The sequence below is a fragment of the Lynx rufus genome, unplaced genomic scaffold (genome assembly GCF_022079265.1).
Source record: "Lynx rufus isolate CCGP_SWC_20201006 ecotype Redwood Valley unplaced genomic scaffold, mLynRuf1.p SCAF_9, whole genome shotgun sequence".
Classification (NCBI taxonomy): domain Eukaryota; kingdom Metazoa; phylum Chordata; class Mammalia; order Carnivora; family Felidae; genus Lynx; species Lynx rufus.
This window is the reverse complement of record NW_025814897.1, coordinates 29,110,658-29,129,915: the sequence shown is the minus strand read 5'-3', so window position 1 is coordinate 29,129,915 and position 19,258 is coordinate 29,110,658. Positions and strand designations below refer to the sequence as shown.

Genomic DNA, 19,258 nt, shown 5'->3' with positions numbered 1-19,258 from the left:
TCTCTGGTATCTATCACTTTCCCCTGCTTCTCTGTTTGCTGTTTCACTCTATCTGTAGAACCAGACCAGCAATACCTTCTCTTATTGCAGGCTAGCCACCGGCCTGGGCGGCGTGAGGATTGAGAACAAAGGCCACATATCCACTCTGACTTTCTTCAATGTTTCAGAAAAGGATTATGGGAACTATACTTGTGTGGCCACAAACAAGCTTGGGAACACCAATGCCAGCATCACACTGTATGGTGAGTGCAGGAAGCCTGGGTGCAGTGGGATCGGGGCATGTAGAGGGAGAAAGGCTGGATTTGCTTGGCCTATGTTCATCCATACTGTTCAACCCACCACCCTTAGATATGAAATGCTTCTCCCTGTCATTCTCCTAAGCATGAACAGTGATGTTTGCAAGGTAATTAATATTTCATGGTCTACTGAAAGGCAAGGTTTGCACCTCACAAAAGGAGTAAACCCAATTCTGAACCAAGTTGAATGGTGGTTGCCATAAAGAGCATAGAACCAGGGAACAGTTTGATTGTAGTATCTAAAGGTCTGAGGGGGTAAGTTAGATATAATTTTAAGATACCTTATATACTAAGAGTCTATAATTCTGGGGGTTATATTTATGGATTTGAACTAAGTCAACTGCAGCCATCATGATTCTCATATCGACTGTCATGTCATGTTCTCACTCACTGAGTGGACAGAGCAGTAGTCTGTGTCTTCATCACGATGGCTGCTCTGTCCAAAGCTGGAGCATCAAAACCTTCCCTGAAGGTCTTTTCCTCCCATATAAATGGAGAGGTCTCCAGAGTCCTGACTGGCTCCCTTAGAAGCCCTCATTTCTCTCTCATCCAGCCTTCCCACATTGTTGTGTCCATCTCTGTGTGTAGCATTTCACACCATGGGCCAGGGCCAGGTTGTTGTGATATTTCGTGTGTGTATGTATTTGTTTATTCGCTGAGATTTGGTTAGAGGTGAGTGGGATGAAAAGGTATTCATCTTTCCATGTGTACCTCAGACCCTGAACAAGCTTTCAGCACTGACATTAACTAAACTTTGTCCACCAACCATCTGAAATGTGTGATCTATGTCTTTTGTTTTCTCTCTGCATTGTGTGTGCATTGTGCTGTGTGTGTCTTAGAAATAAGCCCCTCATCAGCAGTGGCAGGTGGGTACAGCATGTTCCTTCCTTCCTCTGCCTGCCTGAATGCCTATGCTTTTGAATATAAGCCTACTTTAAAGATAGGCTTGCCTGCTTGACCTCCCTGACTTATTTACCCTTAGTAGATAGATTTCAGGGAGTTTGGTTTGCACAATTTAGGTAACAAGCATGTAGAATATGATGGCTTTCACATAAACACTCACATTGTTATACATTTTTGGGGAAGAGGTTCCCCCCAAAATCAATACACTTTGACTTGGTGGCCTGTAAAATAAATGAATATTCTGCTATTTCTGCACATAGCAGCACCAAGAGGAATGCAACCAAGAGACCAAATGGATTATCAAATGACTATCTTCATGGGGAAGTCACCCTACTATGAATATTTTATTCTTTTAGATCAAGGCAAAAGGGGAAAATGATTTAATTCTATAAACTTCATTTTAAAATAGAAATATTTGGGGGTCATTATTCATAATAATAGTAATAATATTTACCATTTACCAAATATTTACTGGTTTCTATGCATTATGTTAGCCAGTACTGTGCAACATAGGTTACTAAGTCCATTTTAAAGACGAGTAAAAGGAAGACCAATGAGGTTAATTAACACTGAGGTACACATACCAGTGAGTAGGTACTGGATGAAACCCAGAAGTGGATGCTCCTTCAGATCCTGGGTAAATAGCATTCAATGAACACATGCACACACTCACAACGATGCAGCAGTACGTGCTCATCTGTGCTTCCAGAGGCAATAGCCTTACAGCCCTATTTCCCTATGCTCAATCTCGATCACAAAGAAAGTGGTGACATTAAAATTTTTCAGTCCTGGAATCAGCTCTGTAACTGTCACTTTTTATAGCTCTGGATCTAGGACAATTACAGGCCACCAGCACTGCCCACACTTTAATGTCTATGAATGTCCAAGTCTTGGTCTTGATTAAACGGAGGGGAAATGGTGGGATGGGTGTGATGCTCTGCTCCTCAGCCTACCATGACCCCCTCAGAAAGGTCATGAGGGGTAATGAATATGACCAAGAGAGGGAACCTAGGACTGACAACTGAATAATCTAGGTTCTTGCACCTCCCAACCACTAATGAAAAAGGTGTGTCATAGCAGATAACAGCAATGTATCTTAAGACTGTATCACCATGCCAGGGCTACCATAACAAAATATCGTAAACAATATAAATGTATTTCCTCCCAGTTCTGGAGGCCAGGAGCCCAAGATAAGCCAGGAAGACCTATCATCTGGTTTTGATGAGGGCTCCCTTCCTGGCTTATAGATGACCACTTTGTCCTCACATGGCCTTTTTTCTGAGTGTGTGTGGTGTGTGGAGAGATACAGGCAGAGATGGCAATGGAGGGGGTGAGGGAGAAAGAGAGAACTCTCTCATATGCCTTCTTACTAGGGCACTAATGCTATTGAATTAGGGCTCTAACATTATAACCTCAGTTAACTTTAATTACTTCCTTATAGGATCCATCTCCAAATACACATTAGGGGGTTAGGTCTTCAACATATGAATGTAGTGAGATACAATGCATTCCATAGAGAAGACCTAGCTTCCATCTCCCAATTCAGCAGGCCACCTGACAGCTACTTAACCTTGCTTATCTTACTTTCCTCAGATGTGCTATCAGTACCTTCCTTTAGAAAGTTGGTGGGAGGACTGTATAACATCTTATAGACAGAAAGCCCCACAGATGCTATGTTTAGATGTGTGACTTAGACAACACACTCAGTCTACAGGCCTCAGTTTACAAAGCTAAAACTGGGATGATGTTTCCAGGCCTGCTGACTGTCATTGGGAATTGTAAATAAGACAATGTTCATCATGGAGGCATAACAATATGAAACAGCTGAACAATATGAAACAAAAGTATTTTTCAACACTTTGTGACACAGCCCATCTTCTCACTGCTTCCCTTGGTATGGCTGCCAATATTGTTGCTCAACTGGACTGTATGTTCCTTTCTTCTGAAGTCTCTTGTGCCCTTTACTACAGCAGTACTAATCCCCAGGATCCTCCCAGCCTGCTTCACCTGGTTAGTACTCACTCACCTAGGATCCCTTCCTGAGGAAGTCTTCCCTGAGTAGGTCAGTGCTCCATTTCACACTTTCTCATACAATGCTTCTGGAGGTTGCTCTCACCACAGTGCTTTCCCTAGCATTCGTCCAGTAAGTATTTGCCAGTATCTGCCACAAGTCAGGTGCTGTTCTCAGTGATGAGGACACAGGGCTGTGCCATGGCTACAATCCTTTTCTCTGTAGACTTCACTTGCTAGTTGCAATTTTACTTCTGCTTCATTTATGTAGTTTGATTAAAATCTTCCCTCCCTTTTAGCCTGTATGCTCCATAAATGTAGGGACAATGTCTGGTTTGATCCTTAGAACCTAGCACAGAGCTCCATACACATTTGTGGGTAAAGAAAGCCTTGTTGAATGAATGGATAAACAGAGATTGGACGGTTGCATTGATGATGCCAGCAGCAGAAATTCAGCTGTTCAGGAATGAAATGCAGAAAAATGCAATAGGTCAGTAGTCTCAGAGCTTCTCTGAGGCCAGGCTCTGCTGCTCACCAGCAGAAGGGCTCTGGGAAAGTCAATCTCCATGTAACTTATTTTTCTCCTCAGTGAAAGCATTTTAGAAAATATGTCCTGTAATTATCTGACACTATGACTGAGTGGAAATAACTTGACACAAGATCAGAGTGACATTGTCCAACTGACTAGCCCTTTCTGTGGGCCACAGGTGTTCCTTCTAGGCCTCAGTATTCCCATAATTGTGTCTAATTAGTGTTACCAATGATTTACTATGTGCAGAGCCACTAAACTAAGTGTTCTAAATAGGTTTTTTTTTTTAGTTTAGTTTTTTTTTTTTTTTTTGACAGCAAGAGAGTGAGAGAGTGGAGGTGGGCAGAGAGAGGGAGAGAGAGAATCCCAAGCAGGCTCCATGCCTGCCATCAGCACAGAGCCTGACATGGGGCTTGAACTCATGAACGGTGAGATCATGATCTGAACCAAGATCAAGAGTCAGATGCTTAACTGACTGAGCCACCCGGGCACCCCTGTTCTACATGTTTTATCTCATTTAATGACTCTAGGAATTAAGTACTATATTTATCCTGATTTTACAGAGGATGAAACTGAGAGATTAGGCAGCTTACTTACTCATACTATCTTACAAATGTTTGAGCTGAGATTAAAGCCTATGTACTCTTGTTCTAGTATCTGAACTCTTTTTACTGCTTTGATACAACTCACCATACTTGGCAACTCATCATGGACATTGGTAGACGACTTTTCAGATAGAAACCCATATCAACAATTAGCCTATGTGTGTCTGTTACCTATACCAGCATCTCCACTCATCCATCTAAATCTGATCCCATTCTTCAGTAAACATAAGGGTGCATATATCTTTTTGAAAAAGTGTTTTCATTTTCTTTGGGTACACACCCAATAGTGGAATTACCAGATCATATGGTAATTCTATTTTTAATTTTTTTTTTAATTTTTTTTTTCAACGTTTATTTATTTTTGGGACAGAGAGAGACAGAGCATGAACAGGGGAGGGGCAGAGAGAGAGGGAGACACAGAATCGGAAACAGGCTCCAGGCTCCGAGCCATCAGCCCAGAGCCTGACACGGGGCCCGAACTCACGGACTGCGAGATCGTGACCTGGCTGAAGTCGGACGCTTAACCGACTGCGCCACCCAGGCGCCCCTATTTTTAATTTTTTGAGGAAACTCCATACTGATTTTCACAGTGATTGCACCCCATTTGCATCCCCCCAACAGTGCATGAGGGTTCCTTAAAATAATTTTAAAAATTCAAAAAAAATTTTGATTGCATTCTTTTAAAAGACATTTTTTACATTTACAACCCATATACTCATACTTCCCAAATACACACGCCTCCACATTCTCAGGCATGCAGCAGTGTTTGGCCTCAAAGAATGTAGGATTGTTTTTGGAGACCCTTTTGACTCTGCACTGTGACCCCATCACAACACATACTCAGAACAGGGCTCTCACACAAACATACCTTTATCTATTTCCTACCTGCATGCAAAGAACAAGGGAAAATGGGATGAAAGCAGTTTCAAAAGAACACATAAGACAAAGCTTGTGAGACAGTAGGTTGGGGAGTGGGGTGAGGCAGGACACGATGGGGCAGACTGTGAGAGCCAACATAGGTGGGTGGGCAATGCACAGAGACAGATCAGTGGATGGCACCCACATGAGGTGATTCTTCCCTCCACACCAGCTGCTGCCCTTCAAAAGCCACACTGATGAGATAGGTCAGGCAGGCAGAGTACAACTCACAGTGGCATTTTAGACTGCCTGGAAGTTTCTTAGTGTGGGGCAATGGCAGGTACTAGAAAGACCACAGAACGTTGAGAGACCAGGAACAAGAAAAACAGAGTTCTGGTCCCGACCCTGGTTCAGACAAACTGATGCTCTCTGTTCTCTGGTTGTCTCTGAAATGTAAGAACAGAACAAGATGGACTCTCAGCTGACTGCCAGCTAAGTGTTCTAAAGTTAAGAAACAATAGGGAAATAGTATTAAAGGCAGGTCTCCAAAACTTATCATTCACAACCTTGGAAATGGCAGCAATCAAAATGATTTTTTAATGGAAAAGCAACCTGCTCTAAATATAAGTAAGTTTTATTGAGTGGATGCAGCTATTTGCAAGCCCACCTGGAGGGCTGGCACCTTGAAGTCTTGCCAGGCCTGCAGCAGCAGAGAGATGGCCAAGCTCAGCCTGCTGGCCCCAGCTCTGCCCCTCCAGGAAGCCACTCACTTCTCTCAACTTGCCAACCCACTTTGCCTCCACTGAGTCCTGAGCCAGAGAGGCCCCATCCCCCTGTCTTTAAAGAGTAAAGAGGGAAGATACTGAACTTGATTACATCCAGCACTGCAGAGAGTGTGATGCGCTTAATGAGCCATATAAACGCCTGGATTACTGGAACTGGCAGGGGAGAGGGACAGAGAGCGCATACAATGCCAGAAAGGATGGGGTGGGGGGGGCTGCAGAGAGAAAAACAGATTTCTCACATTTTATCTGTGAAATTGTAGTGACACAAATTAGTTTCATTAAGAGTTAAGTATCAGGAATAGGGACAACTGATAGGAATCTTGTCATTGCAAATGAAAATGGCAAAATATTCCAGTTAAGGCAACATCTGGGCTCTGGATTTTTTCCTCAGGCAATGCCTCAGCCCCCCTCAGAGCAGCCAGGACTCCAGCTTACCTCAGTGGCCCCTGGAAGCCATGAGGACAAATCTATATTTTCTTTTGTTAATGGCCATTCCTCCAGAATAAATATACATATCAGGTTGGCTCTTCAAACTGGATTTTCTACAACTACAGGCAGCACCAGCCAATGACTCTCAGCCTCCACCCTTTGATGATTGCCCCATCCACTGTGCACCCCACCGGTACCTGTAGGCAGAGCCTCAGAGCCCCTGCTCACCCCACACCAACACCCTCCTGCCTCTACCGGCCTTCCCCACTCCTTTATTAGGGTATGCTAAGAAGCACACCTTGCCCCCACGTGCCTCCAGAGGAGATCTGGGGAATGGGCATGAGGAGTCTAGGGATTGTCTTTAGTGTGCCCTTTGTGTACCATCCTACATCTTCTTTGGCCTTTTCCTCCAGACCTCTGACAGGGAGATTCCTTGTTCCCTTCTCCACCTCTTCCAGCACCATCACACCTCAGTCTTCCATATTCTGTCTCCCTCCTAAACCCAGCTGAATCTCAGCTCCAGACTTCCTGTTGATCCCCAGCACCCACTCCTGGCTTCTGTGATACATCTGGGTAGTGTGTTTCTTACCTTTCTGGATTGCTCTGCTCCTGGCCCCTCCTCCACCTGCCCCATGAGTCTGTCCAGGGAGCATATCATCGCAGTGGGAGGAGAAGGGATCTTCTATGTCTTCAGACATCTTACAAAGCAATATTGTAGCCTTCACTGCACTTGCTTTGGGTGCTTTAAAAATGCAGATTCATGGGTCTTCCCGCAGACTCATTTTATCAAAGTCTCCAGGGAAGGTCCTGAGAATGTGCTTTTAAAGCAAGCACTCCAAGGGAATCTTTTGCACACTGAAGACTGATGGTCTCTGACAATAGTCTGATAACTACGAAATTTGTATCTTTATAACTTTCCTTAATTCTGAGCTACAAACCACTCTCCATACTTGTATGCACCGTGGGAATCACAAATTCAATCTTTCTCAGACATGTCTCTCACTCAATTGTATACCTTGTCTTCTCACCTACACACTTTCACTAGAATCTGTCTGGTGGTTCTGACTTCTTCCTCTCCCTTATGTTTACACCTGGTACCAACTTGCAAGTGGGCCATGGCTCTTCTTCTGGACTGTGGGCTCACCATTCCATTCTCACTTACACTGGGGTGTGTGCCTTCCCTGAAGAGTCATGCTATTCTCTTACCAATTCCTGCGTGTTTGGTGAGCCCTTTGCCACTGTGGGGCCAAATGACATTTCCAAAACTTAAACTGCACCTGTTTATGTCCTGATGAAAATTGCCTGCAAGGAAAGAATGGCCTTGGCGTTTGTTCTTGCTGTAGGATCCACCCACCCTTATCCTTCACGCTCTCCTACTTCCTTGTATGCACCCATCATGCTAGACCACCTGTGTCAGAATGCCGATCCTATTACATATATAAGACTTGGACCATGCTTCCTCATCTCTTCTCATCCATCAATCCATTTGGATTGAGTTACAAAGAGGAACAAAGTCCACAACTCGATACAAACAAGTAAATAGACAGTTACAGTAGAATAATAGAATATACTAAATGAAAAGGCTACTAACTATTGAGTGTCAGCCAGACATGTATTAAAGAGCTAAGAACACTTTGAGGTAGGTACTGTTATTATTCTCACTTCAAAGAAGAAGAGAACAGAGCTCAGAGAATTCAGGTGATTGGACCAAATTCTCACAGACAGGAATTCTACCACAGGAGGAAGTGGAAAGACCAGGTTTTGCATCCAGGTCTGTCTGATCTTAATCTCATGTTTCTTTCTAAACTATACATATACTATGTCTTCCAGGATGCTATAGGGTCACAGGTGGAAGCTTTTGCCCTCTTCTCTGATAAAACTGCACTTCTCCTTTAAGATTGTACTCAATGTTACCCCATTCATAAAGTGTTTCTGAGCCCCATTGAAGAATCACTTTTCTCTTTGGATTTCAGAGTAGCTTACACTTAGACTTATATCTTGTGTGTATTTTTTTTTCTGCACTTACAGGATGCAGCACTGTATCTTGCAATGTTTTTTCCCCAGTAAACATTTGTCAAATTAACAAAACTTCCAGTCAAAGGGGGGAACCAATGGTAGCCTGTATACAGTGTGAAACTCAAATAGCCAAAGAAAAGCCTAATACACAAAAGGACTTGTGGTCTTCTCCTTCCAGGGAAGTCAAATTATTATTTCTCTGACACTCTCCCCTTGCATTCCAGCTTCCATATATCCTATTTGGAATTTAGGTATCCCTCCCAACCCTGGGTCTTCTTTCTGAGAGAGACTCTATTAAACATTGCATTTCACCATTTAGGAAGATGTTCATCAAGTGACTTCTTCTTGCAAAGACATCTAAAGCTGTACATATTTGTCCATTTCCTGTTGATAATAATGTATATGATTTTTATTTTTCAAATCCACAATTTAAATCCAGGTGGGAGGGAATGAGTCAGAGAGAAATACCAATTGCTTTTGGCTGATGACAGCAGCGTAATCATTTGTATTTTCCCCAACCTGCAAAATGTCAACATATTAGAAAAAAAATGCAGACATTTCACATTTCATTCCTGATGAGGTTCCTTGTTGTTCCCTCACACCCCACCCTCCTCTATCTGAATCATTGACATCTGGCTATTAGCCTAAGCATTTAGAACATAACACTGAGCATTCAGGGTGTGCTGATGTCAGCACACACACAAGAGCTTGTGGTTCAGCATAGACCAAAGTCTTGTCTCTTTCAAGTTTGTGATGAGCTGACAGATTGGAATTAACTTCTGATATTAACTTCTTCAGCTCTTGTCTTTGTGGTAAATACAAAACAGGGAATGCTAAAGAGAACAAAACAAAGATGGCTGCCTTTTTTGGCCTCTTTATCCACAAGTCTTCACTCTGTAAAGCCCAGTTAATCTTCCTTGTAAAACAACATAGTGCCATGTTTTCCACTGTAATTAAAGACAATGGAGGAAAAGTTCTCTTTGAAGGGGAATGAGGTGCCTTCATCAGCCAGCACTGCTGAAAATAGGTTCCTGTTTCACCAACAAGTGTAACACATGCATCCTCTAATTAGATTTCCTTGCTCCTCTTTTAATCACCAAGAACATCATTATCCTTTTGGTTCCTCATTAGGAAGGTCACCTAGTTCATATTCATACTTATAAAACCCATCCAAATTTCAGAACAAAACTGTATCTTCTTAGACTTCAGATACTTCATTGATCTCATTGTGCTATCACCAAGTTCAACTTGCCTGTGGGTTTTTTTTCTTTCTTTTCTTTTTTAATGTGATCACCCTACCATCTGCTATTTTAGTAGAATTACAGAGATACACTGTAATGTTGCTGAAGAACCATGCCATATTTTCATGGCAATCATGGAAAGGAAAAAAAATAACAGTGACACCTTTCAATACCTTTATTGCCATTTTTAAGCTTCAAAATCTCTTGCAAGGCAAGATCTCATCAGTAAGCTTAAATATATTTGAGGGGAGCTTTGTGCTGAGTTTGGGTACTTTGATTTTCAAAACCTGCTCCTCCAGAGGGTTATCATCCACCGCTTGAATGCGGCAGCAATGTCTTTCTTCCAGAGCAGCTAGCTAGGCCTGTAGTCTGATTCTAGGTGAAGCCCTCAACCAAATTTGCTTTTTAAAAATCTAATATTTAATATTGAAAAGTTAACCACCCTCTCAAAAGTGGACTTTATTTTATTTATTTGTTTGTTTGTCTATTTCTTTATATCCTTCTCTGCTGAGCTTCACATCTGGCCATAAAATCTTCCCTCTGGCCCAGAGGGCACATGTCAATTGACCTCCATGCCATTTACCATTTCTTGAATTTATCTCTTGTTCATTTATGTGCTCTGTCTCTTCTTTCTATAATCTGAAGACTAAAGAATTTTTGTCTGCATATCTAGCACTAAGGTATTTTGTAGTTGTCATTGTTGTCATACATAGTTTGGTTTGTGGCTTTGCATTATCATTAAAGCTTTTATTTTAACAACAGTTAGCATTGAAAGGGTGGAGAAAGGACTGGATCAGGGGAAAGGGCAAGAATCGACGTTCTCACTTCCAATTTATGCCTGAAAAATATTTAATTAAACCTGATATTTGTATTAACCATTCTAATTGAACTGAGTCATCGTTAACCATAAAAATGATTCCTTAAATGTGCCAGTTGCCCAGAGGGAGTTGGGCCTCTAAATACACTTGCTTCCCTAGGAAGCTTTAATCTATGATTTGTAGCCACTTCAGGTCTTTTAAGGAGAGACCAGGTCACTTGCTTGCTCACCATAGCCAAATTTGCTTTCAGCTGGTGTTTGACAGTTATCCTTGACAACCTAGGATTCCACAAGGTCTCTTTATTTGAAGCAGGATCCCCATAAAAGATCCTATTTTAAGGATCAGCTGTTACTGTCCTGGTTTTAATTCACCTCATATTTATTCATCCTTTACTTCAGTGATCTTATACATCATCTTTATTTTTTTTTTTAGAGTACGTAATTTGTTTATTTAAATTCAAGTAGTTAACATACATTGTAATATTGGTTTCAGGAGTAGAACCCAGTGATTCATCACTTACATATAATACCCAGTGCTCATCCCAACAAGTGCCCTCCTTAGTATACATCTCTCATTTATCCCATCCCCCAATGCAATATCTCTCCAGCAACCCTCAGTTTGTTCTCTGTATTTTAGAGTCTCTTATGGTTTGTCTCTCTCTCTCTGCTTTAATCTGATTTTTCCTTCCCTTCCCTACGTTCATCTGTTTTGTTTCTTAAACTCCACATAGAAGTGAAATCATATAATATTTTTCTTTCTCTGACTTATTTCGCTTAGCATAATACACCCTAGTTTCATCTACATTGTTACAAATGACAAGATTTAATTTTTTGATAGCTGACTAATATTCCATATATATTATATTCCATATATATTATATTCCATATGTATACATATATGTATATGTATGTATATGTATAATATATATATACACAAAACCACTCTTCTCCATTCTATACATTTAAAAAAATGTTTTAGAGAAGTTGATTTTCTTGTCCAAAGTCATCCTGCTAGTGAGTACCAGCGTCAGAATTCAAATTCAGTTCTCTCTGACTATTGAATTAAATTCTCTTAATACTCCAACAGGAAGGGTATTATTGAGATGAAAGCAATTTTGGTTATTTGTTCCAAATGACTTTCTACTCAGAATCTGGGAGGATTTAAAAATTTTCCTTCCTTCCTTCGTTCCCTCCTTCTTTCCTTTTTTCCCCTTCCTTCTTTCTTTCCCTTTTTCAATTGTTTGTTGACTGATTTAGACTGGGAGAAAGGATATTCCAGGTCCTATTAAAGTATAAGCTTTGTCAAAGCACAGACTGTGTCTTTCTTTCTCTCTGAAAACAGAGACTGGCTCACATCAGCCTCCAACCAATACTTGCTGAGTGAATGGCAGTGGCTTTCTGAGGCTAGTGTGGGGTCCCTTACTCTTGCAAGGTTGATCCTTTGCCTTTGGACCATGCATGGAACTTGGCTTTGGACTTCTCCTATCATTCTGCTCTATGTCCCATATCTTTCCATGGTCCTCATGGTCAATGGCCTCTCTCAGCAACAAACCCCCAACTCAGGATCTCACCTCCTTTCTTTGTCACCAGCAAAACCACATCTCAGGTTTAACACACTTGGGAAAAATTGAAATGAGCCAATATTAGCCTCAACTAAGGAGTGGAAGGTAGCAGGTGTGGAGGCACCATAGTGGTGGTTACCATGATCACATGACTGGCTTGTACCAGGCACTATGCTAACCAGTCTGACTTTTTAATTATTCTGTAAATTCAGTATTATTACCTCTATTTTCAATAAGAAAAGTGAAAACTACCTTGTCTGAGATCACATAGCTGGCATGCCACAGAGTCAGGATTTAAATCCAAATTGGTCTGATTCCAAAGTTTCCAGGATTGGTTGCACTTTTATAGTGGTCATTGCCTGGGGCACCTGGGTGGCGCAGTCGGTTAAGCGTCCGACTTCAGCCAGGTCACGATCTCTCGGTCCGTGAGTTCGAGCCTAGCGTCAGGCTCTGGGCTGATGGCTCGGAGCCTGGAGCCTGTTTCCGATTCTGTGTGTCCCTCTCTCTCTGCCCCTCCCCTGTTCATGTTCTGTCTCTCTCTGTCCCAAAAATAAATAAACGTTGAAAAGAAAAATTTTTTTTATAGTGGTCATTGCCTTTATCCCAAAGGATATTTAGGGCTGCAAAGATGAGACAGCAAAGCCAAGGGGTACAGATGCATCTAAATCCTTTCTTAAATTTCATAGAAGATTTCTATTTTACCTGTGCATCCAGGGATTCTGTTCCTTAGACATTTGGTCCCATCTTTCTTTCAAACCTTTGTCCTTTATCCAAATGTATTTCAGGGTTAGTTTTTTGTAGTAGAACACATAATTGAAAATCTACCTCATGTTTCCAAACTCTGAATTCTAAGTTTGAGATAAGAACTAACTTTCTCCCTATTTCCACCAAGAAGAGGGGGGGGAGGAGGATGAAGAGGAGGAGAAAGAGGAGGAGGAAGTGAAAAGGAGGAGGAGGAAGTGGAGGAGGAGGAAGAGGAGGAGGGGAGGAGCAGGAAAGCACCATTTGAATTCCTGACCATGTTTATTGAAATTAATACTAGTATTACTTTGGATGCCAAGTATTTGGAGAAGTCCATGTAGCTGTTGTTACCTGAAAAAACCAAGTATAGGAAAACCATAGTCAGCTTGACATCTGAAGATGTGTGTTCAAGCTTTAGTACTACCACTGCTAGGCTCAGGTGAACTTTTCCTCCAGTAACATGCCCTTCCCTTAACAGATTCATTGAGCTAACATTTGCAAAAGCCTCCTACCAGCCTAAGGGACCAAACATAAGTCCTGAGTGATCATGGAATCACACCAATTAGCTAAACAGTGGTAATCTATATTAAAGCACAAAGAAGCACATCACTAATCAGGTGAGTGGCCTCTGCAAGAGGAAACCCTAAGGGAGACAACCAAACCAAATGCTTTCTTCATTAATAGTAAAATGAGGGTTACTGTAATGATGATATTAAAAAAAAAAAAAAAGCTCATAGCTGATGGCTTTTATTTCACATTCCTCGAACCTAGAGAGTGGTACACAGATGTGAGCCTCTGTTCCTGCTCTGAACAAGGTACAAGTGCCCTCCTATATGTCCCTCTACTGACATTTGGTCCAGCTACCAAAACTTTTTTTTTTAATTTTTTTTAACTTTTATTTATTTTTGAGACAGAGAGAGACAGAGCATGAACGGGGGAGGGTCACAGAGAGAGGGAGACACAGAATCTGAAACAGGCTCCAGGCTCTGAGCTGTCAGCACAGAGCCCGACATGGGGCTCGAACCCACGGACCGTGAGATCATGACCTGAGCCAAAGTCGGACGCTTAACCGACCAAACCACCCAGGCGCCCCTAACTACCAAATCTTAAATGTGTGCAGGATCCATGAGGAAAGAGATGCTAATTTTAATCTTCATTATAGTGGATTAGATTAACTCATTGGCCAGACTAGCTCAGCCACTCCTCATAGATTGATTGGCCAAAGGCAGTTTGGCGTTAAATTACCATATTGTCTGATATATAAAGCAAGGCTTATCACACCTGCTGAAGAGTAAAGCTCCTTGGAGCTGCATAGAAAATGTGGCCACAGAAAAGGAAGCCCTGGGGTCCAGGAATGTTTGGTGCCCTCTTGCTGTTTTAGGAGATGACATGCTGACGTGCAAAAAGCCACAGTAGTGATGGTTTTGTACCAACTGGAAAGGGCCATCTGGTTGCTCAGCAGCTGCCCCTTCTAGTACCAGATGTAAATTTTCCATTCATACAATTACTCAAAATGCTAATAGGAGAAGAGCTTTAAAGGTCTCTGACCCCAACCTTCTCTACTTTTTTAGATGGTAGAACCAAGGCCAGAGAGGGGATGCCGGTCAGCTAGGGAGCAGCAGAGTCATACAGAGAAATTAGGTCCTCAGATTCCTCACCAGTTGTACTTACCAATTCATGTGGCTGTGGTCCTCAGAAAACATGCACAAAGGGTCATTTTCCACAGAAAGCAAGTCGAGTGGAAACAATCAAGGGTACAGGCTCTACAGAAAGAGTGACTCAATTCTAATCCAGCTTTATGTGTATAAGTTGTGTGACCATAGTGAGGTACTTAACTGTTCTGTTCTTTAGTTTCTCCATTTATAAAATGGACATGCCAGTAGTCCATAACTCATAGCCTTTTTGAAGATTAAATGAGTTAATATGTGTGTAGCATTTAGAATCCTGCTTGCAACTTAGAGAACACAATGCAAATGCATGTTACCATCATCATCCTAAGCAAGCTGAGCAGTCCCTATGTCTGCTAAGTCACACTCACAGTTTGGCTTCCATTCTACGGAACACTCAACTGAAGTTTAACTGTGGCTATAAACCCTCTGCCTGATCAGTAATGAACATCTTATTGCAACTGCCACACACCACCAGAAACATTCATTTCTCTTTATGATTCTGCCTCCTTCTCTCTCTGTACCTCACCCTTCATGCTTTGCCTTCCTCATATACTGTTTTTCTTTTCTGCTTTGTTTTAGCTATATCCCACCTTGTGCTGGTAGCATGGCATCTACAGAAGTGCTTAAGTCCACTGGTAGAACTTGGAATAAAGTGATTCCTACACTAAAGATCTCTGTCTCTTTAGTGTGGAGCTTATTAATCTTTCAATTGTTTCTTAAGTTAATATCAGCATCATGAATTAGACAAAGATACACACAGACACATAGTTTAATGCATGTCCTCTCCATATATAACATTATTATTATAATAAATATTATATTAAATATATAAATAACATATAAATAAACATATAAATAACATTATAAATATTATAAAATATATTTGATAGATACTCTTAAGGAGACATATATATCTTACAAATCTATATTGCTCATTTTCTTATAAACTCATTTAAAAAATGTAAGTCTTTCATTTTTTGAAGAACACAATATAGAGAATTGCTTTGGGCTCCATCTTGGGCATTTTTCAACTCCGTACATTCTGTAGGCCAGTATGGCTCCTTAGGATATATGTCTTGACTGATGGAGCCTCCAGAGTCAGGCTACTTTTCATAAATATGTATGGAGCCTTCCTGGAGATGATAGCACTGGGCTTGTGACTGGATCCTGCCCTTTTTTGTGAATGCTCTATAAAAAAAGTGCACAGCAATATGAACCAGACTCTCAAACTAGCAAGTAAATGTGAATTTTTAGTCAATAGGAGAATTGTGTACATTGTAAATCAGAGGAAGGAAATATATCCATGTGAAAATCCGTGGACTGGGAACAGTTACATGCTCATTGCTAAAGTGAGGGGCCTGTACTTCCCAAAGCAAAAGGTTAGCATCAGTCCCTTCCTAGGCAAGGCAGGGATCTACACCATCATGCTGTCTTGAGACTCTGTACCAACTGTGCTTCTTAAAGTAATCATGTCTATTTCCAATAAGCCAATTTGCTTCTAAAAGGATCAGGGAAGTCCTGTCTTGAGAAGGTAAAAAAAAAAAGCCATGCTTGTCTTGTCTGCAGCTCCCTTTCTTTGCCACTGGCTCTACAGGAATGACTCTTGATGGCTTCTCACCCCTGTCTTATACTCGATTCCATGTTCCCTGGAATCCTCTCTGCCTGCAAGCTACTGGTGTCTTGCTTATGACTGCAGTTTCTTATGCTTTGCAAATAAAGGTGATGGAGGAATATAAAGGTGAATTAGATGCTGATCCATGTGCCCTGGGTCCTTGAAACAGACTAGGACAATCCCATTTCATGTGGTTTGTTTTCTCAAAGGTGGCAGATTAAGTGAAAGGACCAACACTTGTGACTCAATGGTCTTGTCTTACAGTGGAGCATGGATGACTCACTAGGGGCATTTAAAAGAGCCAAAGAGGCCAGGAGAAAGGGCAAAGGGAGAACTCTATCAGGCCACACCATTAGGTGGCAATGTGGACAGAATACAGAGTCTTTGTGACCTTTGGAGAGGCACTGCTACTGCTGGGATAAACCCAATCATAGTCTCTAAAACTCTAGAGTGTAACAATCCATTCTTCCTCAGCTACCTCAGGAGGAGCTTCCACAATACCTAAGTTATACAGGATAAAAAGTTGGCCACACCAACACATAGACTCCTGTTGCTCACAAAATGTTCCCATTCCTGTCTCCTCCTTTCCTCTACCTGCTTCTCTCCACTGTGGACCATCTCCCTCCCCTGTTTTGCTGCTCCCATCCCTGTCTGTTCTGGACACCTTTTCCATAGTTAGAGGTGCTGCTTATGGAGCAGCAGTCAAATCCTGCCATGCCACTTAGCTCTGTCTGCTATTCTAACTTTTCAGCCAATAGGCCTAATGACTGCCATTGCCTCCCTCTATCCCTTTTATTTTTTAAACCCCAGTCTTTGAGAGCAGGCTGTAGTGGTGGGTATGTGAGCAATTTGCCCCTTTGAGTTTCTAAATATTCCCAGTGGGTGCTTTCCATTTTTCCAGATTTTGAGGGACCAATGGTGGGAGGTGGGAGATGGGGGAATGCTCACAGAGAAGCATGTTTGTATATCTGCTTGTCAGGGAATAAGTATGGTATCCTTTGAGTGCATGCTAATGGGTCTGTCTCTCTTTCCCCTACACAGGGCCTGGAGCAGTCATTGATGGTGTAAACTCGGCCTCTAGAGCACTGGCTTGTCTCTGGCTATCAGGGACCCTCTTTGCCCACTTCCTCATCAAGTTTTGATAAGAAATCATAGGTCCTCTGAGCAACGCCTGCTTCTCCATATCACAGACTTTAATCTACACTGCGGAGGGCAAACAAGTTTGGGCTTCTTTTTGTTTGTTTCTGTTCTTCTTGTTTTTTTGGGGGGAGGGTTGGTTTATTTGAGTTTTTCTCCAGTTTGAATGAGTGGGGTTGGGGGGATGGGTGGGCTGGATTCTACCATGTTTAGGGTAATCATTCATTGGTGTGTCCAAAAATGGAATCTATCCCTGCTACCTGGGCCCTTTCCTTTCCTCTGCTCCTCTCCCCATCATCATCACTACGAACCTCTCCTCCCCTAACACACCAAACCATAAGCTCCATTTGGGCAAAAAACGTGCCTCATGATAAACACCCTGAAGACACAACTTGACTTACAATGTAGTGCACAGCAAGAGTTATATCCAAGTGTCCTATTATCTGTGTCCTTTAAGCTTTGGGCCATTTTCTTTATTATAATGTACATATCCCTCCCTCCATGTTTACTATTATCTAATTACATTGGGGTTCACATCCTTTCTTTCTGGGAAGGTCTGAATACACCCATATCCATATATGTGTATATATACACATATATGGATATTCTTGTCACCTTCTCTCACCACTCTGTCCTATTCACTTGCTCTATCACTATGTGGGTTAGAGGTTTGGGGCTATTCACACAACCTAAAAGTAAAAGTTTAGAAGTCACTTGACCAACAAAGAGGGGAAGCATTTTGACGACAGTACTTCTTTTTTAAAACTGCTAACTCATAAAACAAAATGATCTATGGATGACTGATTATTTAGGGCTTATCAAGCTATCACAGGAATCATATGGTTATCCATCTACTTGACTGTGTGACTTATCTCTCCCTCCAATTATCTACCCACCCATCTTTCTCTGTAGCAATCTATTTACTCTATTTATCAATCTATCAATGTAATTATCCAACACTTCTCTATATTTCTTCCCTACTACTCACTATCAATTCATCACCATATTAATTTCTAATTGTATTGTGTCTATTTCACTATATTCATTTCTCCTCTACCTTCAGCAGACACTGGCATCTTCAAAATTACCTATCAACTTTCATATGAAAGTCAATGGTCTCACAGGCTAACAGCATAGAAAAGCAATATGTCGTGGACTCTTTGGAAGGTGATATCCCATCCACCTTCCAAAGTAGATGCCATTAACAGATGGACCAAAGTAGCAATCTAAGGATCAGTCCCTCACCATTCCTGGAGTACTGTGTTTCCAAAAGCATCTTCTTGGGAAGCAGATCAGCCCTGGAAAGGCCTTGATCAGTGCCATGTTTTGTTTTGTTGTTGTTGTTTTTTTTCCTTTCATATTTGAAGGATCAAGATGCCAAACTTCATGTTTCCCTCGGCCTTCCAAGAAAGTGTGTGTCAGAAACCTATGGGATTTACTCCATGGCTGGCTTTTCTTAATAGCAAGAACAGAAGAGAGGAAACACATATCTGTCTCTGCAGTGAAGAGAGAAGTCTACCTGTCTGAGTGCAATGAATTCAGCTATTGTCTCCTCCCTCTTCCAGTTTTGGTTTAATCTGTTTGAAAACTATCCAGTAAAAAGCTGATGAAAACCAATTACATGGCGGGTGTGTTGACAACTCTGGTATTTGTTTCAGGAAGCTCTTCTGAGCTGAGGGCACTTGAGCAACTGACTTAATTTCCAAGCACTTGATTAACACAACACTGCAAACAGGAGGGGAAAGTGTAAGTGACACACAATTTCCTCTGATACAGGCTGCTTCTCCAGTGGCTTTGGGGAAGAATGTCCTCAGTTTTCCATTTTCACAGCAGATCCAGCAGACAAACAAGAGCTAACCTGACGTTTATGCATCATTTCCTGAGACAAGAAAGATTCAGCCAACAAGGGTGCCTATAATCCAAAAGAATGGCATTGAAAACCATGCAAGCTTACGCCTCTCTTTACTCGTGCTGCAAGGACTGACCTTCTGAGATGATGAGAAAGGAAAGAAGCATCAACAGTGACTATCTCACAGACCTGCTCTGC

The 19,258-nt window shown here is 41.7% G+C and overlaps 1 protein-coding gene across 3 annotated transcripts in view; it reads left to right on the top strand.

The window, feature by feature from the left end:
* Positions 1-17,216, top strand: part of OPCML (opioid binding protein/cell adhesion molecule like) — a 501,061-nt gene extending 483,845 nt beyond the window's left edge. For 2 of the 3 annotated variants that reach the window (XM_047071584.1, XM_047071583.1), the window contains exons 6-7: positions 91-242; positions 17,116-17,216. In XM_047071584.1, coding sequence (XP_046927540.1) covers positions 91-242; positions 17,116-17,216 — 253 coding nt within the window. Of the gene's footprint in view, positions 1-90; positions 243-1,135; positions 1,163-17,115 lie in introns of all 3 variants that reach the window. The other variant, XM_047071582.1, reaches the window with a different exon arrangement.
* The last annotated feature ends 2,042 nt before the right edge of the window (positions 17,217-19,258 follow it).